This window comes from Pleurodeles waltl, chromosome 10 (genome assembly GCF_031143425.1).
Source record: "Pleurodeles waltl isolate 20211129_DDA chromosome 10, aPleWal1.hap1.20221129, whole genome shotgun sequence".
Classification (NCBI taxonomy): Eukaryota; Metazoa; Chordata; class Amphibia; order Caudata; family Salamandridae; genus Pleurodeles; species Pleurodeles waltl.
Genome location: NC_090449.1, coordinates 13707740 through 13732014, shown reverse-complemented (window position 1 = coordinate 13732014; position 24275 = coordinate 13707740). Strand labels below are relative to the sequence as shown.

General features: G+C 53.2%; 1 protein-coding gene across 3 annotated transcripts in view; it reads left to right on the top strand.

Annotated features, from left to right (window-relative positions):
• Positions 1-24275, top strand: part of PNCK (pregnancy up-regulated nonubiquitous CaM kinase) — a 223459-nt gene that overhangs the window by 152000 nt on the left and 47184 nt on the right. For all 3 annotated transcript variants that reach the window (XM_069209409.1, XM_069209411.1, XM_069209410.1), the window contains one exon: positions 5647-5785. In XM_069209409.1, the coding sequence (XP_069065510.1) occupies positions 5647-5785 (139 nt within the window). The remainder of the gene's footprint in view (positions 1-5646; positions 5786-24275) is intronic.

Here is a 24275-nt window from a genome sequence, read left to right as displayed (position 1 = left end):
GTGGAGGGAGTGTGAGTGAGATAGTATCTGAGGCACTATGGAGGGAGTGTGAGTAAGATAGTATCTGGGGCACTCTGGAGGGGGTGTGAGTGAGACAGTATCTGGGGTACTCTGGAGGGGGTGTGAGTGAGATAGTATCTGAGGCACTATGGAGGGAGTGTGAGTAAGAAAGTATCTGAGGCACTCTGGAGGGAGAGTGAGTGAGATAGTATCTGAGGCACTCTGGAGGGAGTGTGAGTCAGATAGTATCAGAGGCACTCTGGAGGGAGTGTGAGTCAGATAGTATCAGAGGCACTCTGGAGGGAGTGTGAGTGAGATAGTATCTGAGACACTCTGGAGAAGACGTGAGTGAGATAGTATCTGAGGCACTCTGGAGGGAGTCTGAGTGAGATAGTATCTGAGGCACTCTGGAGGGAGCATGAGTGAGATAGTATCTGGGGCACTCTGGAGGGAGCGTGAGTGAGATAGTATCTGAGGCACTCTGGAGGGAGTGTGTGAGTGAGATAGTATCTGAGGCACTCTGGAGAAGACGTGAGTGAGATAGTATCTGAGGCACTCTGGAGGGAGTGTGAGTGAGATAGTATCTGAGGAACTCTGGAGGGAGTGTGTGAGTAAGATAGTATCTGAGGCACTCTGGAGAAGACGTGAGTGAGATAGTATCTGAGGCACTCTGGAGGGAGTGTGAGTGAGATAGTATCTGAGGCACTCTGGAGGGAGTGTGAGTGAGATAGTATCAGAGGCGCTCTGCAGGGAGTGTGAGTGAGATAGTATCTGAGGCACTCTGGAGGGAGTGTGAGTGAGAAAGTATCTGAGGCACTCTGGAGGGAGTGTGAGTGAGATAGTATCTGGGGCACTCTGGAGGGAGCGTGAGTGAGATAGTATCTGAGGCACTCTGGAGGGAGTGTGTGAGTGAGATAGTATCTGAGGCACTCTGGAGAAGACGTGAGTGAGTTAGTATCTGAGGCACTCTGGAGGGAATGTGAGGGAGATAGTATCTGAGGCACTCTGGAGGGAGCGTGAGTGAGATAGTATCTGAGGCACTCTAGAGGGCGCGTCAGTGAGATAGTATCTGAGACACTCTGGAGGGAGCGTGAGTGAGATACTATCTGAGGCACTCTGGAGGGAGTGTGAGTGAGATAGTATCTGAGGCACTCTAGAGGGAGCGTGAGTGAGATAGTACCGGAGGCACTCTGGAGGGAGTGTGAGTGAGATAGTATCTGAGGCACTCTGGAGGGAGTGTGAGTGAGATAGTATCTGGGGCACTCTGGAGGGAGCGTGAGTGAGATAGTACCGGAGGCACCCTGGAGGGAGTGTGAGTGAGATAGTATCTGGGGAAATCTGGAGGGAGCGTGAGTGAGATAGTATCTGGGGCACTCTGCAGGGAGTCTGAGTGAGATAGTATCTGAGGCACTCTGGAGAAGACGTGAGTGAGATAGTATCTGAGGCACTCTGGAGGGAGTCTGAGTGAGATAGTATCTGAGGCACTCTGGAGGGAGCATGAGTGAGATAGTATCTGGGGCACTCTGGAGGGAGCGTGAGTGAGATAGTATCTGAGGCACTCTGGAGGGAGTGTGTGAGTGAGATAGTATCTGAGGCACTCTGGAGAAGACGTGAGTGAGATAGTATCTGAGGCACTCTGGAGGGAGTGTGAGTGAGATAGTATCTGAGGAACTCTGGAGGGAGTGTGTGAGTAAGATAGTATCTGAGGCACTCTGGAGAAGACGTGAGTGAGATAGTATCTGAGGCACTCTGGAGGGAGTGTGAGTGAGATAGTATCTGAGGCACTCTGGAGGGAGTGTGAGTGAGATAGTATCAGAGGCGCTCTGCAGGGAGTGTGAGTGAGATAGTATCTGAGGCACTCTGGAGGGAGTGTGAGTGAGAAAGTATCTGAGGCACTCTGGATGGAGTGTGAGTGAGATAGTATCTGGGGCACTCTGGAGGGAGCGTGAGTGAGATAGTATCTGAGGCACTCTGGAGGGAGTGTGTGAGTGAGATAGTATCTGAGGCACTCTGGAGAAGACATGAGTGAGTTAGTATCTGAGGCACTCTGGAGGGAATGTGAGGGAGATAGTATCTGAGGCACTCTGGAGGGAGCGTGAGTGAGATAGTATCTGAGGCACTCTAGAGGGCGCGTCAGTGAGATAGTATCTGAGACACTCTGGAGGGAGCGTGAGTGAGATAGTATCTGAGGCACTCTGGAGGGAGTGTGAGTGAGATAGTATCTGAGGCACTCTAGATGGAGCGTGAGTGAGATAGTACCGGAGGCACTCTGGAGGGAGTGTGAGTGAGATAGTATCTGAGGCACTCTAGAGGGAGCGTGAGTGAGGTAGTATCTGGGGCACTCTGGAGGGAGCGTGAGTGAGATAGTATCTGAGGCACTCTGGAGAAGACGTGAGTGAGATAGTATCTGAGGCACTCTGGAGGAAGCATGAGTGAGATAGTGTCTGAGGCACTCTGGAGGGAGTGTGTGAGTAAGATAGTATCTGAGGCACTCTGGAGGGACTGTGAGTGAGATAGTATCTGGGGCACTCTAGAGGGAGCGTGAGTGAGATAGTATCTGAGGCACTCTGGAGGGAGTGTGAGTGAGATAGTATCTGGGGCACCCGGGAGGGAGCGAGAGTGAGATAGTATCTGAGGCACTCTGGAGGGAGTGTGAGTGAGATAGTGTCTGAGGCACTCTGGAGGGAGCGTGAGTGAGATAGTATCTGGTGCACTCTGGAGGGAGTGTGAGTGAGATAGTGTCTGAGGCACTCTGGAGGGAGCGTGAGTGAGATAGTCTCTGGGGCACTCTGGAGGGAGCGTGAGTGAGATAGTATCTGGGTCACTCTGGAGGGAGCGTGAGTGAGATAGTATCTTAGGCACTCTAGAGGGAGCGTGAGTGAGATAGTATCTGAGGCACTCTCTAGGGAGTTTGAGTGAGATAGTATCTGAGGAACTCTGTAGGGAGTGTGAGTGAGATAGTATCCGGTGCACTCTGGAGGGAGTCTGAGTGAGATAGTATCTGAGACACTCCGGAGGGAGCGTGAGTGAGATAGTATCTGAGGCACTCTGGAGGAAGTGTGATTGAGACAGTAAGAGGCAATCTGGAGGGAGTGTGTGAGTGAGATAGTATCTGGGGCACTCTGGAGGGAGCGTGAGTGAGATAGTATTTGAGGCACTCTGGAGGGAGTATGTGAGTGACAAAGTATCTGAGGCACTCTGGAGGGAGCGTGAGTGAGATAGTATGTGGGGCACTCTGGAGGGAGCGTGAGTGAGATAGTATCTGAGGCACTCTGGAGGGAGTGTGTGAGTGAGATAGTATCTGGGGCACTCTGCAGGGAGTGTGAGTGAGATAGTATCTGAGGCACTCTGGAGGGAGTGTGTGAGTGAGATAGTATCTGGGGCACTCTGCAGGGAGTGCGAGTGAGATAGTATCTGAGGCACTCTGGAGGGAGTGTGAGTGAGATAGTATCTGAGGCACTCTGGAGGGAGCGTGAGTGAGATAGTATGTGGGGCACTCTGGAGGGAGCGTGAGTGAGATAGTATCTGAGGCACTCTGGAGGGAGTGTGTGAGTGAGAAAGTATCTGAGGCACTCTGGATGGAGTGTGAGTGAGATAGTATCTGAGGCACTCTGGAGGGAGCATGAGTGAGATAGTATCTGAGACACTCTGGAGGGAGTGTGTTAGTGAGATAGTATCTGAGGCACTCTGGAGAAGACGTGAGTGAGATAGTATCTGAGGCACTCTGGAGGGAATGTGAGGGAGATAGTATCTGAGGCACTCTGGAGGGAGCGTGAGTGAGATAGTATCTGAGGCACTCTAGAGGGAGCGTCAGTGAGATAGTATCTGAGACACTCTGGAGGGAGTGTGTGAGTGAGATACTACCTGAGGTACTCTGAAGGGAGTGTGTGAGTGAGATAGTATCTGGGGCACTCTGGAGGGAGCGTGAGTGAGATAGTATCTGAGGCACTCTGGAGGGAGTGTGTGAGTGAGATAGTATCTGGGGCACTCTGCAGGGAGTGTGAGTGAGATAGTATCTGAGGCACTCTGGAGGGAGTGTGTGAGTGAGATAGTATCTGGGGCACTCTACAGGGAGTGCGAGTGAGATAGTATCTGAGGCACTCTGGAGGGAGTGTGAGTGAGATAGTATCTGAGGCACTCTGGAGGGAGCGTGAGTGAGATAGTATGTGGGGCACTCTGGAGGGAGCGTGAGTGAGATAGTATCTGAGGCACTCTGGAGGGAGTGTGTGAGTGAGAAAGTATCTGAGGCACTCTGGATGGAGTGTGAGTGAGATAGTATCTGAGGCACTCTGGAGGGAGCATGAGTGAGATAGTATCTGAGACACTCTGGAGGGAGTGTGTTAGTGAGATAGTATCTGAGGCACTCTGGAGAAGACGTGAGTGAGATAGTATCTGAGGCACTCTGGAGGGAATGTGAGGGAGATAGTATCTGAGGCACTCTGGAGGGAGCGTGAGTGAGATAGTATCTGAGGCACTCTAGAGGGAGCGTCAGTGAGATAGTATCTGAGACACTCTGGAGGGAGTGTGTGAGTGAGATACTACCTGAGGTACTCTGAAGGGAGTGTGTGAGTGAGATAGTATCTGGGGCACTCTGGAGGGAGCGTGAGTGAGATAGTATCTGAGGCACTCTGGAGGGAGTGTAAGTGAGATAGTATCTGAGGCACTCTGGAGGGAGCGTGAGTGCGATAGTATCTGAGGCACTCTGGAGGGAGCGTGAGTGAGATAGTATCTGAGGCACTCTGGAGGGAGTGTGATTGAGGCAGTAAGAGGCAATCTGGTGGGTGTGTGAGTGAGATAGTATATGAGGCACCCTGGAGGGAGGGAGAGTGAGATAGTATCTGAGGCACTCTGGAGGGAGCGTGAGTGAGATAGTATCTGAGGCACCCTGGAGGGAGCGAGAGTGAGATAGTATCTAAGGCACTCTGCAGGGAACATGAGTGAGATAGTATCTGAGGCACTCTTGAAACAGAGTTTGAGTGAGATAGTATCTGAGGCACTACTGAGGCACTCTGGAGAGAATGTGAGTGAGATAGTATCTGAGGTACTCTGGAAAGAGTGTGAGTGATATACTATCAGAAGCACTGGAGGGAGCTTGAGTGAGATAGTATATGGGGCACTCTGGAGGGGGTGTGAATGTGCAAGCGTGGGAGACACTCTGGAGGGAGTGTGAGTGAGATAGTATCTGGGCACTCTCGAAGAAGTGTGAGTGAGATACTATCTGGGGCACTCTGGAGGGAGAGTGAGTGAGATCGTGTCTGACGCACTCTGCAGAGAGCATGTGTTACAGTGTCTGAGGCACTCTGGAGAGAGTGAGTGAAATAGTGTCTAGGCACTCTGGAGGGAGTGTGACTAATATAGAATCTGAGGAATTCTGGATGGAGTGTGTGAGATACTATCTCTGGCACTCTGGAGGGAGTGTGAGTGAGACTATGGGGGTCATTATGACCCAGGCGGACGGCATTAATATGGAGGAAAGTACTGCCAACAGGCTGGTGGTACTTTTCTCCATATTAAGACAGTGTTCCACACCGTCCGCCATGGCGGTAACGACTGCCAGGCTGGACACTTCAGTCTCCAGTGCCAGGGAGGCTCCAGGGTACTTGATAGCTGATGTCACTGATACCCTGATGTACCTTCTCTCCACAGGGTGACCGGAGGGGAGCTCTTCGACCGGATCATTGAGCGTGGCTACTATACGGAGAAGGACGCTAGCCAACTCATCCAGCAGGTGCTGGACGCCGTGCTCTACCTGCACAACATGGGTATCGTGCACAGGGATCTGAAGGTTGGTGCTTTGGAAGTCAGTCACCCCAAAAACACTGCAAGTTGACTGGACACGAGCAAGAGAATGAAACTGTGGTCCGTTAGCGACTGACGCCCTTGTGGGTCTTCTGCAACTGCCCCTGGTGGGTCCTCTGCAACTGCCCTTGGTGGGTCATCTGCAACTGCCCCTTCTGGGTCCTCTGCAACTGCCCCTTGTGGGTCTTCTGCAACTGCCCCTTGTGGCTCTTCTGCAACTGCCCCTTGTGGGTCATCTGCAACTGCCCCCTGTGGGTCTTCTGCAACTGCCCCCTGTGGGTCTTCTGCAACTGCCCCTTGTGGGTCCTCTGCAACTGCCCCTTGTGCGTCTTCTGTAACTGCCCCCTGTGGGTCATCTGCAACTGCCCCTTGTGCGTCTTCTGCAACTGCCCCTGGTGGGTCTTCTGCAACTGCCCCTTGTGCGTCTTCTGCAACTGCCCCTCGTGCGTCTTCTGCAACTGCCCCTCGTGCGTCTTCTGCAACTGCCCCCTGTGGGTCTTCTGCAACTGCCCCCTGTGGGTCTTCTGCAACTGCCCCTTGTGTGTCTTCTACAATTGCCCCTTGTGGGTCTTCTTCAACTGCCCCTTGTGGGTCATCTGCAACTGCCCCCTGTAGGTCTTCTGCAACTGCCCCTGGCGGGTCTTCTGCAACTGCCCCCTGTGGGTGTTCTGCAACTGCCCCTTGTGGCTCTTCTGCAACTGCCCATTGTGGGTCATCTGCAACTGCCCCCTGTGGGTCTTTTGCAACTGCCCCCTGTGGGTCTTCTGCAACTGCCTCCTGTGGGTCTTCTGCAACTGCCCCTTGTGGGACTTCCGCAACTGCCCCCTGTGGGTCATCTGCAACTGCCCCCTGTGGGTCTTCTGCAACTGCCCCCTGTGGGTCTTCTGCAACTGCCCCTTGTGGGTCATCTGCAACTGCCCCTTGTGGGTCTTCTGCAACTGCCCCTTGTGGGTCTTCTGCAACTACACCTTGTGGGTCTTCTGCTACTGCCCCTTGTGTGTCTTCTGTAACTGCCCCCTGTGGGTCATCTGCAACTGCCCCTGGTGGGTCTTCTGCAACTGCCCCCTGTGGGTCTTCTGCAATTGCCCCCTGTGGGTCTTCTGCAACTGCCCCCTGTGGGTCTTCTGCAACTGCCCCTTGTGGGTCCTCTGCAACTGCCCCTCGTGCCTCTTCTGCAACTGCCCCTTGTGCGTCTTCTGCAACTGCCCCTGGTGGGTTTTCTGCAACTGCCCCTTGTGCGTCTTCTGCAACTGCCCCTGGTGGGTCTTCCGCAACTGCCCCCTGTGTGTCTTCCGTAACTGCCCCCTGTGGGTCATCCGCAACTGCCCCTTGTGGGTCTTCTGCAACTGCCCCTGGTGGGTCTTCTGCAACTGCCCCTCGTGCGTCTTCTGCAACTGCCCCTTGTGCGTCTTCTGCAACTGCCCCTGGTGGGTCTTCTGCAACTGCCCCTTGTGCGTCTTCTGCAACTGCCCCTCGTGCGTCTTCTGCAACTGCCCCCTGTGGGTCTTCTGCAACTGCCCCCTGTGGGTCTTCTGCAACTGCCCCTTGTGCGTCTTCTGCAACTGCCCCTTGTGGGTCTTCTGCAACTGCCCCTTGTGGGTCATCTGCAACTGCCCCCTGTGGGTCTTCTGCAACTGCCCCCTGTGGGTGTTCTGCAACTGCCCCTTGTGGGTATTCTGCAACTGCCCCCTGTAGGTCATCTGCAACTGCCCCCTGTGGCTCTTCTGCAACTGCCCCTTGTGGGTCATCTGCAACTGCCCCCTGTGGGTCTTCTGCAACTGCCCCCTGTGGGTGTTCTGCAACTGCCCCTTGTGGGTCTTCTGCAACTGCCCCCTGTGGGTCATCTGCAACTGCCCCTTGTGGGTCTTCTGCAACTGCCCCTTGTGCGTCTTCTGCAACTGCCCCTGGTGGGTCTTCTGCAACTGCCCCTTGTGCGTCTTCTGCAACTGCCCCTCGAGCGTCTTCTGCAACTGCCCCCTGTGGGTCTTCTGCAACTGCCCCCTGTGGGTCTTCTGCAACTGCCCCTTGTGCGTCTTCTACAACTGCCCCTTGTGGGTCTTCTTCAACTGCCCCTTGTGGGTCATCTGCAACTGCCCCCTGTGGGTCTTCTGCAACTGCCCCTGGTGGGTCTTCTGCAACTGCCCCCTGTGGGTGTTCTGCAACTGCCCCTTGTGGCTCTTCTGCAACTGCCCATTGTGGGTCATCTGCAACTGCCCCCTGTGGGTCTTCTGCAACTGCCCCCTGTGAGTCTTCTGCAACTGCCCCCTGTGGGTCTTCTGCAACTGCCCCTTGTGGGTCTTCTGCAACTACACCTTGTGGGTCTTCTGCTACTGCCCCTTGTGTGTCTTCTGTAACTGCCCCCTGTGGGTCATCTGCAACTGCCCCTGGTGGGTCTTCTGCAACTGCTCCCTGTGGGTCTTCTGCAACTGCCCCCTGTGGGTCTTCTGCAACTGCCCCTTGTGGGTCCTCTACAACTGCCCCCTGTGGGTCTTCTGCAACTGCCCCCTGTGGGTCTTCTGCAACTGCCCCTTGTGGGTCATCTGCAACTGCCCCTTGTGGGTCTTCTGCAACTGCCCCTTGTGGGTCTTCTGCAACTGCCCCTTGTGGGTCTTCTGCAACTGCCCCCTGTGGGTCTTCTGCTACTGCCCCTGTGGGTCATCTGCAACTGCCCCTGTGGGTCATCTGCAACTGCCCCCTGTGGGTCTTCTGCAACTGCCCCCTTGTGGGTCTTCTGCAACTGTCCCTTGTGGGTCACCTGCAACTGCCCCCTGTGGGTATTCTGCAACTGCCCCCTGTGGGTCTTCTGCAACTACACCTTGTGGGTCTTCTGCAACTGCCCCTTGTGCGTCTTCTGTAACTGCCCATTGTGCGTCTTCTGTAACTGTCCCCTGTGGGTCATCTGCAACTGCCCCTTGTGGGTCTTCTGCAACTGCCCCCTGTGGGTGTTCTGCAACTGCCCCTTGTGGGTGTTCTGCAACTGCCCCCTGTAGGTCATCTGCAACTGCTCCCTGTGGGTCATCTGCAACTGCCCCCTGTGCGTCCTCTGTAACTGCCCCCTGTGGGTCATCTGCAACTGCCCCCTGTGGGTCTTCTGCAACTGCCCCCTGTGGGTCTTCTGCAACTGCCCCTTGTGGGTCCTCTGCAACTGCCCCTCGTGCCTCTTCTGCAACTGCCCCTTGTGCGTCTTCTGCAACTGCCCCTGGTGGGTCTTCTGCAACTGCCCCTTGTGCGTCTTCTGCAACTGCCCCTGGTGGGTCTTCCGCAACTGCCCCCTGTGCGTCTTCCGTAACTGCCCCCTGTGGGTCATCCGCAACTGCCCCTTGTGGGTCTTCTGCAACTGCCCCTGGTGGGTCTTCTGCAACTGCCCCTCGTGCGTCTTCTGCAACTGCCCCTCGTGCGTCTTCTGCAACTGCCCCTGGTGGGTCTTCTGCAACTGCCCCTTGTGCGTCTTCTGCAACTGCCCCTCGTGCGTCTTCTGCAACTGCCCCCTGTGGGTCTTCTGCAACTGCCCCCTGTGGGTCTTCTGCAACTGCCCCTTGTGCGTCTTCTGCAACTGCCCCTTGTGGGTCTTCTGCAACTGCCCCTTGTGGGTCATCTGCAACTGCCCCCTGTGGGTCTTCTGCAACTGCCCCCTGTGGGTGTTCTGCAACTGCCCCTTGTGGGTATTCTGCAACTGCCCCCTGTAGGTCATCTGCAACTGCCCCCTGTGGCTCTTCTGCAACTGCCCCTTGTGGGTCATCTGCAACTGCCCCCTGTGGGTCTTCTGCAACTGCCCCCTGTGGGTGTTCTGCAACTGCCCCTTGTGGGTCTTCTGCAACTGCCCCCTGTGGGTCATCTGCAACTGCCCCTTGTGGGTCTTCTGCAACTGCCCCTTGTGCGTCTTCTGCAACTGCCCCTGGTGGGTCTTCTGCAACTGCCCCTTGTGGGTCTTCTGCAACTGCCCCTCGAGCGTCTTCTGCAACTGCCCCCTGTGGGTCTTCTGCAACTGCCCCCTATGGGTCTTCTGCAACTGCCCCTTGTGCGTCTTCTACAACTGCCCCTTGTGGGTCTTCTTCAACTGCCCCTTGTGGGTCATCTGCAACTGCCCCCTGTGGGTCTTCTGCAACTGCCCCTGGTGGGTCTTCTGCAACTGCCCCCTGTGGGAGTTCTGCAACTGCCCCTTGTGGCTCTTCTGCAACTGCCCATTGTGGGTCATCTGCAACTGCCCCCTGTGGGTCTTCTGCAACTGCCCCCTGTGAGTCTTCTGCAACTGCCCCCTGTGGGTCTTCTGCAACTGCCCCTTGTGGGTCTTCTGCAACTACACCTTGTGGGTCTTCTGCTACTGCCCCTTGTGTGTCTTCTGTAACTGCCCCCTGTGGGTCATCTGCAACTGCCCCTGGTGGGTCTTCTGCAACTGCTCCCTGTGGGTCTTCTGCAACTGCCCCCTGTGGGTCTTCTGCAACTGCCCCTTGTGGGTCCTCTACAACTGCCCCCTGTGGGTCTTCTGCAACTGCCCCCTGTGGGTCTTCTGCAACTGCCCCTTGTGGGTCATCTGCAACTGCCCCTTGTGGGTCTTCTGCAACTGCCCCTTGTGGGTCTTCTGCAACTGCCCCTTGTGGGTCTTCTGCAACTGCCCCCTGTGGGTCTTCTGCTACTGCCCCTGTGGGTCATCTGCAACTGCCCCTGTGGGTCATCTGCAACTGCCCCCTGTGGGTCTTCTGCAACTGCCCCCTTGTGGGTTTTCTGCAACTGCCCCTTGTGGGTCACCTGCAACTGCCCCCTGTGGGTCTTCTGCAACTGCCCCCTGTGGGTCTTCTGCAACTACACCTTGTGGGTCTTCTGCAACTGCCCCTTGTGCGTCTTCTGTAACTGCCCATTGTGCGTCTTCTGTAACTGTCCCCTGTGGGTCATCTGCAACTGCCCCTTGTGGGTCTTCTGCAACTGCCCCTTGTGGGTGTTCTGCAACTGCCCCTTGTGGGTGTTCTGCAACTGCCCCCTGTAGGTCATCTGCAACTGCTCCCTGTGGGTCATCTGCAACTGCCCCCTGTGGGTTCTCTGCAACTGCCCCCTGTGCGTCCTCTGTAACTGCCCCCTGTGGGTCTTCTGCAACTGCCCCTGTGGGTCTTCTGCAACTGCCCCTGTGGGTCTTCTGCAATTGCCCCTGGTGGGTCTTCTGCAACTGCCCCTGGTGGGTCTTCTGTAACTGCCCCCTGTGGGTCTTCTGCTACTGCCCCTTGTGGGTCTTCTGCAACTGCCCCTCGTGCGTCTTCTGCAACTGCCCCTCATGCGTCTTCTGCAACTACCCCCTGTGGGTCTCCTGCAACTGCCCCCTGTGGGTCTTCTGCAACTGCCCCTTTTGCGTCTTCTACAACTGCCCCTTGTGGGTCTTCTTCAACTGCCCCTTGTGGGTCATCTGCAACTGCCCCCTGTGGGTCTTCTGCAACTGCCCCTTTTGCGTCTTCTACAACTGCCCCTTGTGGGTCTTCTTCAACTGCCCCCTGTGGGTGTTCTGCAACTGCCCCTTGTGGGTCATCTGCAACTGCCCTCTGTGGGTCATCTGCAACTGCCCCCTGTGGGTCTTCTGCAACTGCCCCTGTGGGTCATCTGCAACTGCCCCCTGTGGGTCTTCTGCAACTGCCCCTTGTGGGTCATCTGCAACTGCCCCTTGTGGGTCTCCTGCAACTGCCCCTGTGGGTCTTCTGTAACTGCCCCTTGTGGGTCTTCTGCAGCTGCCCCTGTGGGTCTTCTGAAACTGCCCCTCGTGCGTCTTCTGCAACTGCCCCCTGTGGGTCTTCTGTAACTGCCCCTTGTGGGTCTTCTGCAACTGCCCCCTGTGGGTCATCTGCAACTGCCCCCTGTGGGTGTTCTGCAACTGCCCCTTGTGGCTCTTCTGCAACTGCCCATTGTGGGTCATCTGCAACTGCCCCCTGTGGGTCTTCTGCAACTGCCCCCTGTGAGTCTTCTGCAACTGCCCCCTGTGAGTCTTCTGCAACTGCCCCCTGTGGGTCTTCTGCAACTGCCCCTTGTGGGTCTTCTGCAACTACACCTTGTGTGTCTTCTGTAACTGCCCCTTGTGTGTCTTCTGTAACTGCCCCCTGTGGGTCATCTGCAACTGCCCCCGGTGGGTCTTCTGCAACTGCCCCCTGTGGGTCTTCTGCAACTGCCCCTTGTGGGTCTTCTGCAACTGCCCCTTGTGGGTCCTCTACAACTGCCCCCTGTGGGTCTTCTGCAACTGCCCCCTGTGGGTCATCTGCAACTGCCCCTTGTGGGTCTTCTGCAACTGCCCCTTGTGGGTCTTCTGCAACTGCCCCTTGTGGGTCTTCTGCAACTGCCCCCTGTGGGTCTTCTGCTACTGCCCCTTGTGGGTCTCCTGCAACTGCCCCTTGTGGGTCTTCTGCAACTGCCCCCTGTGGGTCTTCTGCAACTGCCCCCTTGTGGGTCTTCTGCAACTGCCCCCTGTGGGTCTTCTGCAACTGCCCCCTGTGGGTCTTCTGCAACTGCCCCTGTGGGTCTTCTGCAACTGCCCCTGGTGGGTCTTCTGCAACTGCCCCTGGTGGGTCTTCTGTAACTGCCCCCTGTGGGTCTTCTGCTACTGCCCCTCGTGGGTCTTCTGCAACTGCCCCTCGTGCGTCTTCTGCAACTACCCCCTGTGGGTCTTCTGCAACTGCCCCCTGTGGGTCTTCTGCAACTGCCCCTTTTGCGTCTTCTACAACTGCCCCTTGTGGGTCTTCTTCAACTGCCCCTTGTGGGTCATCTGCAACTGCCCCCTGTGGGTCTTCTGCAACTGCCCCTTTTGCGTCTTCTACAACTGCCCCTTGTGGGTCTTCTTCAACTGCCCCCTGTGGGTGTTCTGCAACTGCCCCTTGTTTGTCATCTGCAACTGCCCCCTGTGGAACATCTGCAACTGCCCCCTGTGGGTCTTCTGCAACTGCCCCTGTGGGTCATCTGCAACTGCCCCCTGTGGGTCTTCTGCAACTGCCCCTTGTGGGTCATCTGCAACTGCCCCCTGTGGGTCTTCTGCAACTGCCCCCTGTGGGTCTCCTGCAACTGCCTCCTGTGGGTCTTCTGCAACTGCCCCCTGTGGGTCTTCTGTAACTGCCCCTTGTGGGTCTTCTGAAACTGCCCCTCGTGCGTCTTCTGCAACTGCCCCCTGTGGGTCTTCTGTAACTGCCCCTTGTGGGTCTTCTGCAACTGCCCCCTGTGGGTCATCTGCAACTGCCCCCTGTGGGTCTTCTGCTACTGCCCCTTGTGGGTCTTCTGCAACTGCCCCCTGTGGGTCTTCTGCAACTGCCCCTTGTGCGTCTTCTGTAACTGCCCCCTGTGGGTCTTCTGCAACTGCCCCCTGTGGGTCTTCTGCAACTGCCCCTTGTGGGTCATCTGCAACTGCCTCCTTGTGGGTCTTCTGCTACTGCCCCTTGTGGGTTTTCTGCAACTGCCCCCTGTGGGTCTTCTGCAACTGCCCCTTGTGCGTCTTCTGTAACTGCCCCCTGTGGGTCTTCTGCAACTGCCCCTTGTGGGTCATCTGCAACTGCCCCCTGTGGGTCTTCTGCAACTGCCCCTTGTGGGTCATCTGCAACTGCCCCCTTGTGGGTCTTCTGCAACTGCCCCTTCTGGGTTTTCTGCAACTGCCCCTTGTGGGTCATCTGCAACTGCCCCCTGTGGGTGTTCTGTAACTGCCCCCTGTGGGTCTTCTGCAACTGCCCCTTGTGGGTCATCTGCAACTGCCCCCTGTGGGTCTTCTGCAACTGCCCCCTGTGGGTCTTCTGCAACTGCCCCCTGTGGGTCTTCTGCAACTGCCCCTTGTGGGTCTTCTGGAACTGCCCCTTCTGGGTTTTCTGCAACTGCCCCCTGTGGGTCTTCTGCAACTGCCCCCTGTGGGTCTTCTGCAACTGCCCCTTGTGGGTCATCTGCAACTGCCCCCTGTGGGTCATCTGCAACTGCCCCTTCTGGGTTTTCTGCAACTGCCCCCTGTGGGTTATCTGCAACTGCCCCCTGTGGGTCATCTGCAACTGCCCCTGCTGGGTCTTCTGCAACTGCCCCTTCTGGGTTTTCTGCAACTGCCCCTTGTGGGTCTTCTGCAACTGCCCCTTGCTAAATGCCCCTTGAAGTGTGCCATCATGCACTAGTCAGCCCTGAGGGCCAGGCTTGCGTCTGCCACCACTGACCAGGCTGTACTGGTCCCTTATGGGCTACCTTGTCCTTTCCCTGGAGTCCAGTTCCTTCTTGGGTAGCCCGCCTCCGCCCTCTACGGGTCGGTCTGCCCTTCCTCGGTGTTGGGCAACCTACCCCTGACCCACGGGGACAGACCGGACCGGTGCTAGGGACAGGACCCCCCACCTGTTACAGGGGGTGACCAGCTGCAGATGGAGGTTGGGCAGGAGAGGGAGGAGGCACCTTTCAGCTGGAGCAGCTGTGTACCCAGCACTAGTATCTGACCTATAGCAGAGCACGTACCAGCAGTTCCACCCACCTGGGGTCCAAGGGTGGGCACAGAGTGAATGCTAAACTCCTGGGCTCTTTCAGTCATTGGAGATGACACATCCTAAAGAATGAGCAACTTGCAAAGCAGATGGGTAGGTGTTACTGGAGGGCATGACCCATGTCAGCATGTGAGGATGTCAGAGGTCTTCTCTTCCAGAACCCTGCTCACAGTATTAAGTACAGGTTTACAAAAGCTTGGACCCAGAGAATTCTTGATCCAGAAACTCAAAAAGTGTCAAAAACATAGGCCCTCATTACAACCCTGGCGGTCAAAGACCGCCAGGGCTGTTTTGGAGTTTGTACCGCCAACAGGCTGGCCGTACAAACTCAGGCATTACGACCGCGGTTGCACCGCTGGGACCGGCGGTTTCCCGCCACTTTTGTTCCGGTGGTTGTATTCCCCCAGAGCAGCGCTGCTTGCAGCGCTGCCCAGGGGATTACGAGTCCCCCTCCCACCAACCTTTTCATGGCGGTATGAACCGCCATGAAAAGGCTGGCGGAAAGGGGAGTCACGGGGCCCCAGGGGGCCCCATGGAGCTTTTTACTGTAAAAGCGCGACGGGTGCAATTGCACCTGTTGCAGCGCCACAACACCGCCGGCTCCATTTGGAGCCGTCTCCCGTGTTGCGGCCGAGATCCCCGCTGGGCCGGCGGGCGGAAACCAGTTTCTGCCCGCCGGCCCAGCGGGGATCTCCAAATAGACCCCGCGGGAGTGCAGCTGCATTGGTGGCCGCCCGGCGGTTTCAACTTGGCGGGAGGCGGTGCCGCCCGCCAATGTTGAAATGAGGGCCATAATCTGTGGAAGGGATAAGCTATAACACCAACGCTGTTCGATTGGTGCGGGTTGGAGAAGGGAAAGACGTTAATCTCATAGGGAACATAAACATTGAGTTATTCACATTTATTACAAATGTTATTGTTGTATCATGTTTCCTGTTCTTTTAATGCCACAAGGCACCTACTACGTGCCCCTGGAGGGAGTCTGGGTGGTTTAAGTAAGGGAAAAGTTGGACTTGAAGTTATAGCTGATCTTTTGGAAGGTTATGTGTGTAGTCTTTGCGCTCTAGAATGAGGGTCCGAAGACCCATTCAGTCCTTTTCGTGTTAGGCTACGGGGCCGTGGAGGGTCTGGCTACAAAACATAGGTGGTTCTGAAAAGGGCTGTCATTTGTCAATGCCGGAAGTTCATGAAACCTTTTCTATCCAGAGGTACTAATGGAATGTCATAGAGTGCAGCTCTATTGGATTGTTTCAAAACATATATTCTTCACAGTGTGGAAACCTGATTCTCTTTGGGAATCCAACATAAGTCTTTTTCAGTTGAAAAGGTGAAAACAACTTTCTCAAACAGCCTGGTGTTTGGCTCTGCTAAGCTTAGTGCATCAGGTAAAGGGCTTTAGAGTTGGAATTGTCCTTGACCTGGAGCCAGTGCAGGGTTTGCATTGAAGGGATGATGTGGTGAGTTCCCTTGAGATCAAAGAAGAGACGCTATTGACGTGGAAATTGAGAAATGTGAGGAGCTGAACAGGAGAATAAGTGTGATGGCATTCCAGCTGCAGACTGTGGGTTACACAAAGACCATATAATAACAGAATACAAGACTCAGATGGAGCCAAGGCTGAAGGCTAGCGCAAAGATGACACAAGATCTCCTGACAGACGAGAAGAACTACAGCCATTGCCCAGCAGAAGCTCCCCGCTTCCTCTCCACTGGCCACAATTGTCACCTCAATGTTCTTGAGAAGATGTTGGGGGTGGGAGGTTCAGCTCTGTTGTGCTTTAAAACCTCCCCTGGAGTGACACGTGGCAGGAAGCACTCACCTGCTTCATGCTGGCAGTCCCAAACATTAACTGTGGGGCAGTGGTCCTGCCTTGAGTCTATCCACCACTTCTAGGCATCCCAGAGATGTGCAAACTGCTGGGTTGTGGGTGGCTGACTGCTACAAGTCCAGGGCTGGCAGCATCACAGCCTGCTTGCTAAACACCAGGTGGCTTGTGATGGGCAGCAGCTCCTGCCTGATATCCAGGAGAGGGTTTGTCTTCACAGTGCTAATGGTGCGTGTCTGGGAGCTTCGCAGCGTAGACCTATTCTAGCTTCATGGAATAATAGATTTGGGTAATGTTGGCTCTTCGTCTTTGTGAGAAGGTAGCCTCTTTCTAGCCTTGTTACCCCCACTTTTGGCCTGTTTGTGAGTGTATGTCAGGGTGTTTGTCACTGTTTTCAATGTCTCACTGGGATCCTGATAGCCAGGCCTCAGTGCTCATAGTGAAAACACTATGTTTTCAGTATGTTTGTTATGTGTCACTGGGATCCTGCTGGTCAGGACCCCAGTGCTCATAGGTTTGTGGCCTATATGTATGTGTCACTGGGACCCTGTCACACAGGGCCCCAGTGCTCATAGGTGTGCATGTATATGTTCCCTGTGTGGTGCCTAACTGTCTCACTGAGGCTCTGCTAACCAGAACCTCAGTGGTTATGCTCTCTCATTACTTTCAAATTGTCACTAACAGGCTAGTGACCAATTTTACCAATTTACATTGGCTTACTGGAACACCCTTATAATTCCCTAGTATACCTGTATGGTACTGAGGTACCCAGGGTTTTGGGGTTCCAGGAGATCCCTATGGGCTGCAGCATTTCTTTTGCCACCCATAGGGAGCTCTGACAATTCTTACACAGGCCTGCCACTGCAGCCTGAGTGAAATAACGTCCACGTTATTTCACAGCCATTTTACACTGCACTTAAGTAACTTATAAGTCACCTATATGTCTAACCTTTACCTGGTAAAGGTTAGGTGCAAAGTTACTTAGTGTGTGGGCACCCTGGCACTAGCCAAGGTGCCCCCACATTGTTCAGAGCCAATTCACTGAACTTTGTGAGTGCGGGGACACCATTACACGCGTGCACTACATATAGGTCACTACCTATATGTAGCTTCACCATGGTAACTCCGAATATGGCCATATAACATGTCTATGATCATGGAATTGCCCCCTCTATGCCATCCTGGCATAGTTGGCACAATCCCATGATCCCAGTGGTCTGTAGCACAGACCCTGGTACTGCCAAACTGCCCTTCCTGGGGTTTCACTGCAGCTGCTGCTGCTGCCAACCCCTCAGACAGGCATCTGCCCTCCTGGGGTCCAGCCAGGCCTGGCCCAGGATGGCAGAACAAAGAACTTCCTCTGAGAGAGGGTGTGACACCCTCTCCCTTTGGAAAATGGTGTGAAGGCAGGGGAGGAGTAGCCTCCCCAGCCTCTGGAAATGCTTTCTTGGGCACAGATGTGCCCAATTCTGCATAAGCCAGTCTACACCGGTTCAGGGACCCCTTAGCCCCTGCTCTGGCGCGAAACTGGACAAAGGAAAGGGGAGTGACCACTCCCCTGACCTGCACCTCCCCTGGGAGGTGTCCAGAGCTCCTCCAGTGTGCTCCAGACCTCTGCCATCTTGGAAACAGAGGTGCTGCTGGCACACTGGACTGCTCTGAGTGGCCAGTGCCACCAGGTGACGTCAGAGACTCCTGCTGATAAGCTCCTTCAGGTGTTAGTAGCCTATCCTCTCTCCTAGGTAGCCAAACCCTCTTTTCTGGCTATTTAGGGTCTCTGTCTCTGGGGAAACTTTAGATAACGAATGCATGAGCTCAGCCGAGTTCCTCTGCATCTCTCTCTTCACCTTCTGATAAGGAAACGACCGCTGACCGCGCTGGAAGCCTGCAAACCTGCAACATAGTAGCAAAGACGACTACTGCAACTCTGTAACGCTGATCCTGCCGCCTTCTCGACTGTTTTCCTGCTTGTGCATGCTGTGGGGGTAGCCTGCCTCCTCTCTGCACCAGAAGCTCTGAAGAAATCTCCCGTGGGTCGACGGAATCTTCCCCCTGCAACCGCAGGCACCAAAAAGCTGCATTACCGGTCCCTTGGGTCTCCTCTCAGCACGACGAGCGAGGTCCCTCGAATCCAGCAACTCTGTCCAAGTGACCCCCACAGTCCAGTGACTCTTCAGTCCAAGTTTGGTGGAGGTAAGTCCTTGCCTCACCTCGCTGGGCTGCATTGCTGGGAACCGCGACTTTGCAGCTACTCCGGCCCCTGTGCACTTCCGGCAGAAATCCTTTGTGCACAGCCAAGCCTGGGTCCACGGCACTCTAACCTGCATTGCACGACTTTCTAAGTTGGTCTCCGGCGACGTGGGACTCCTTTGTGCAACTTCGGCGAGCACCGTTTCACGCATCCTTGTAGTGCCTGTTTCTGGCACTTCTCCGGGTGCTACCTGCTTCAGTGAGGGTTCTTTGTCTTGCTCGACGTCCCCTCTCTCTTCAGGTCCAATTTGCGACCTCCTGGTCCCTACTGGGCCCCAGCAACGTCCAAAAACGCTAAACGCACGATTTGTGCCTAGCAAGGCTTGTTGGCGTTCTTCCGGCGGGAAAACACTTCTGCACGACTCTCCAAGGCGAGAGGGATCCGTCCACCAAAGGGGAAGTCTCTAGCCCTTTTCGTTCCTGCAGAAACCTCAGCTTCTTCTGTCCAGTCGAAGCTTCTTTGCACCCGCAGCTGGCATTTCCTGGGCATCTGCCCATCTCCGACTTGCTTGTGACTTTTGGACTTGGTCCCCTTGTTCCACAGGTACCCTAGATTGGAAATCCACAGTTGTTTCATTGCTGGTTTGTGTCTTTCCTGCATTATTCCTCTAACACGACTATTTTGTCCTTAGGGGAACTTTAGTGCACTTTGCACTCACTTTTCAGGGTCTTGGGGAGGGTTATTTTGCTAACTCTCACTATTTTCTAATAGTCCCAGCGACCCTCTACAAGGTCACATAGGTTTGGGGTCCATTCGTGGTTCGCATTCCACTTTTGGAGTATATGGTTTGTGTTGCCCCTATCCCTATGTTTCCCCATTGCATCCTATTGTAACTATACATTGTTTGCACTGTTTTCTAAGACTATACTGCATATTTTTGCTATTGTGTATATATATCTTGTGTATATTTCCTATCCTCTCACTGAGGGTACACTCTAAGATACTTTGGCATATTGTCATAAAAATAAAGTACCTTTATTTTTAGTATAACTGTGTATTGTGTTTTCTTATGATATTGTGCATATGACACTAAGTGGTACTGTAGTAGCTTCACACGTCTCCTAGTTCAGCCTAAGCTGCTCTGCTAAGCTACCATTATCTATCAGCCTAAGCTGCTAGACACCCTATACACTAATAAGGGATAACTGGGCCTGGTGCAAGGTGCAAGTACCCCTTGGTACTCACTACAAGCCAGTCCAGCCTCCTACATTGGTTGTGCAGTGGTGGGATAAGGGCTTGAGACTACTTACCACTCTTGTCATTGTACTTTTCATAAGAGAAAAATATACAAAACAAGGTCAGTGTATATACACATAGCCAAAAAGTTTTGCATTTCCTCTTTTCACTCTTTTCTAAGTGCTGAAAAGTACTTCTAAACTTTCAAAAAGTTCTTAAAAGTTTAAAAAGTTTTTTTCTGTCTTTCCAAAAAGTTCTGAAAACTTTTTTCTCTTTTTCTATCACTTTAACTCTCTCTAAAAAATGTCTGGCACAGGCCAAAGGGTTGATCTGTCCAAACTTGCATATGACAACCTTAGCTGGAAAAGAGCAAGGAGTCTCTGTATAGAGAGAGGTTTGAGTGTAGGGAAAAATCCTTCCTTGGAACTGTTACTTAACATGCTTAGAGAACAGGATAAGGCCATAGGTGCCCCATCTGTTGAAAAAGTACCTAATAGTTCCCAATCTGATTCAGGGACTCCCCCAGGAAAAGATTCAGGAAAGAAACTTCCTAGCCTGCCCATTACTAGACAATCTAGCATAGATGGTAATGCTGATGAGCCACACCAAATAAATAGTGTTGTCTCACATCATAGCAAAAGCATTTATTCTCACCATACTGGTAGTAATGTTTCTGTAAACCAAGCTGTTAGGGTGGCTTCTGTAAGGGACAGGTCTCCTTCTGTTCATTCCCATCATAGCTCTGTTTCTAGAAATGTCCCCCCCACCAACCCTGATGACAGAATGTTAGGGAGGGAACTCAATAAGTTGAGGGTGGAACAAACCAGACTGAAGCTTAAAAAGCAACAGCTGGATTTGGATAGACAGTCTTTTGAATTAGAGAAGGAAAGACAGAAGTTGGGTTTAGATACCCATGGTGGCAGCAGCAGTATTCCCCATAGTCATCCTGCAAAAGAGCATGATTCCAGGAATCTGCACAAGATAGTTCCCCCTTATAAGGAGGGGGATGACATTAACAAGTGGTTTGCTGCACTTGAGAGGGCCTGTGTTGTACAGGATGTCCCTCAAAGGCAGTGGGCTGCTATCCTATGGCTATCATTTAGTGGAAAAGGTAGGGATAGGCTCCTTACTGTGAAAGAAAATGATGCTAATAATTTCCAAGTTCTTAAGAATGCACTCCTGGATGGTTATGGCTTAACCACTGAACAGTACAGGATAAAGTTCAGAGAGACCAAAAAGGAGTCTTCACAAGACTGGGTTGATTTCATTGACCATTCAGTGAAGGCCTTGGAGGGGTGGTTACATGGCAGTAAAGTTACTGATTATGAAAGCCTGTATAACACAATCCTGAGAGAGCATATACTTAATAATTGTGTGTTTGATTTGTTGCACCAGTACCTGGTAGACTCTGATCTGACCTCTCCCCAAGAATTGGGAAAGAAGGCAGACAAATGGGTCAGAACAAGGGTGAACAGAAAAGTTCATACAGGGGGTGACAAAGATGGCAATAAGAAGAAAGATGGTGAAAAATCTCAAGATAAGCATGGGGATAAGGGTAAAACCAAAGATCCCACTTCAAATCTTAAACACTCTTCAGAGGGTGGGGATAAAACAAATTCTTCCTCTTCTTCCCAACCTGCACACATTAAAAAGCCTTGGTGCTTTGTGTGTAAAAATAGAGGCCATAGGTCAGGGGATAAGTCCTGTCCAGGTAAACCCCCTGAGCCTACCACCACTAATACATCAAGCCCTAGTGCCCCTAGCAGTAGTGGTACTAGTGGTGGGACTGCTGGCAACAGTCAAGCAAAGGGTGTAGTTGGGTTCACTTATGGGTCCATAGTGGAAACTGATGTCATCAGTCCCAAGACAGTTTCTGTCACACCTAGTGGCACTGGCCTTGCCACACTGGCTGCTTGTCCCCTTACAATGGATAAGTACAGGCAGACAGTTACAATAAATGGTGTTGAGGCCTTGGCCTACAGGGACACAGGTGCCAGTTTCACTTTGGTGACTGAAAACCTAGTGCACCCTGATCAACACATCATTGGACAACAGTATAAGATTATTGATGTCCATAACTCCACTAAGTTTCTTCCCTTAGCTATAATTCAGTTTAGTTGGGGTGGAGTTACTGGCCCTAAGCAGGTGGTGGTATCACCTAGCTTGCCTGTAGACTGTCTCTTAGGTAATGACCTAGAGGCCTCAGGTTGGGCTGATGTAGAGTTTTATGCCCATGCAGCCATGCTGGGCATCCCTGAGGAATTGTTCCCTCTCATTTCTACTGAAATGAAAAAGCAAAGGAGAGAAGGCCTGAAAACTCAGGATCCCTCTCCATCAACAGGTAAAAAGGGTATCACAGTATCCCCTAACCACCCTACCATTCAGGATACCATTCCTGTGGTGGGAGAAACCTCTCCTGGGGTGGCACCTGTTCCAAGGGAATCATCAGCTGGCAAAGCTGGACTCCCTGAGGTAGAAGTACCTCTCTGTGGGATAACTAACATTGGTGACAAAAAGAGCACCATTTTAGTTAACATGGAGCATCCCTCCAACCCTCCCAGAGAAACTTTAGTGCAGAAACCCTGCACTGCCTCACAACACTTAGGACAGTATCCCTGCCCTAGTGTGGAGCTCATAGGACAGCATCCTTGCCCTGCTCCAACTCAAGAGAAACAGCATCCCTGTTCTCTCTTCCAGCCAAATGGACAAAGTTTTTGCCCAGCTATGGCTTTATTGAGACAGCATCCCTGTCTGGCATTTCCATCACTACAAATAGGTTCAGTGGACAATTCCCACTGCTCTAAACTAAAACTTACTGATAGAAACTCTGAAAATACATCTTCACATTGTTGCTTAGCTAAAAAACTTCAAACAGGGTGGTTTACATCCCCACAGGGAAGTAACCATATAGTGGATGATAAAGGGAGTAACCAGTCTATTGCAGAGCTACTCTCTACTTATCACCACTTAGACAATAAAGTCTCAACTGGCCAAGGTTAGCCTTATTGTCCTTCGTTTGGGGGGGGGGTTGTGTGAGAAGGTAGCCTCTTTCTAGCCTTGTTACCCCCACTTTTGGCCTGTTTGTGAGTGTATGTCAGGGTGTTTGTCACTGTTTTCACTGTCTCACTGGGATCCTGATAGCCAGGCCTCAGTGCTCATAGTGAAAACACTATGTTTTCAGTATGTTTGTTATGTGTCACTGGGATCCTGCTGGTCAGGACCCCAGTGCTCATAGGTTTGTGGCCTATATGTATGTGTCACTGGGACCCTGTCACACAGGGCCCCAGTGCTCATAGGTGTGCATGTATATGTTCCCTGTGTGGTGCCTAACTGTCTCACTGAGGCTCTGCTAACCAGAACCTCAGTGGTTATGCTCTCTCATTACTTTCAAATTGTCACTAACAGGCTAGTGACCAATTTTACCAATTTACATTGGCTTACTGAAACACCCTTATAATTCCCTAGTATATGGTACTGAGGTACCCAGGGTATTGGGGTTCCAGGAGATCCCTATGGGCTGCAGCATTTCTTTTGCCACCCATAGGGAGCTCTGACAATTCTTACACAGGCCTGCCACTGCAGCCTGAGTGAAATAACGTCCACGTTATTTCACAGCCATTTTACACTGCACTTAAGTAACTTATAAGTCACCTATATGTCTAACCTTTACCTGGTAAAGGTTAGGTGCAAAGTTACTTAGTGTGTGGGCACCCTGGCACTAGCCAAGGTGCCCCCACATTGTTCAGAGCCAATTCACTGAACTTTGTGAGTGCGGGGACACCATTACACGCGTGCACTACATATAGGTCACTACCTATATGTAGCTTCACCATGGTAACTCCGAATATGGCCATGTAACATGTCTATGATCATGGAATTGCCCCCTCTATGCCATCCTGGCATAGTTGGCACAATCCCATGATCCCAGTGGTCTGTAGCACAGACCCTGGTACTGCCAAACTGCCCTTCCTGGGGTTTCACTGCAGCTGCTGCTGCTGCCAACCCCTCAGACAGGCATCTGCCCTCCTGGGGTCCAGCCAGGCCTGGCCCAGGATGGCAGAACAAAGAACTTCCTCTGAGAGAGGGTGTGACACCCTCTCCCTTTGGAAAATGGTGTGAAGGCAGGGGAGGAGTAGCCTCCCCCAGCCTCTGGAAATGCTTTCTTGGGCACAGATGTGCCCAATTCTGCATAAGCCAGTCTACACCGGTTCAGGGACCCCTTAGCCCCTGCTCTGGCGCGAAACTGGACAAAGGAAAGGGGAGTGACCACTCCCCTGACCTGCACCTCCCCTGGGAGGTGTCCAGAGCTCCTCCAGTGTGCTCCAGACCTCTGCCATCTTGGAAACAGAGGTGCTGCTGGCACACTGGACTGCTCTGAGTGGCCAGTGCCACCAGGTGACGTCAGAGACTCCTGCTGATAGGCTCCTTCAGGTGTTAGTAGCCTATCCTCTCTCCTAGGTAGCCAAACCCTCTTTTCTGGCTATTTAGGGTCTCTGTCTCTGGGGAAACTTTAGATAACGAATGCATGAGCTCAGCCGAGTTCCTCTGCATCTCTCTCTTCACCTTCTGATAAGGAAACGACCGCTGACCGCGCTGGAAGCCTGCAAACCTGCAACATAGTAGCAAAGACGACTACTGCAACTCTGTAACGCTGATCCTGCCGCCTTCTCGACTGTTTTCCTGCTTGTGCATGCTGTGGGGGTAGCCTGCCTCCTCTCTGCACCAGAAGCTCCGAAGAAATCTCCCGTGGGTCGACGGAATCTTC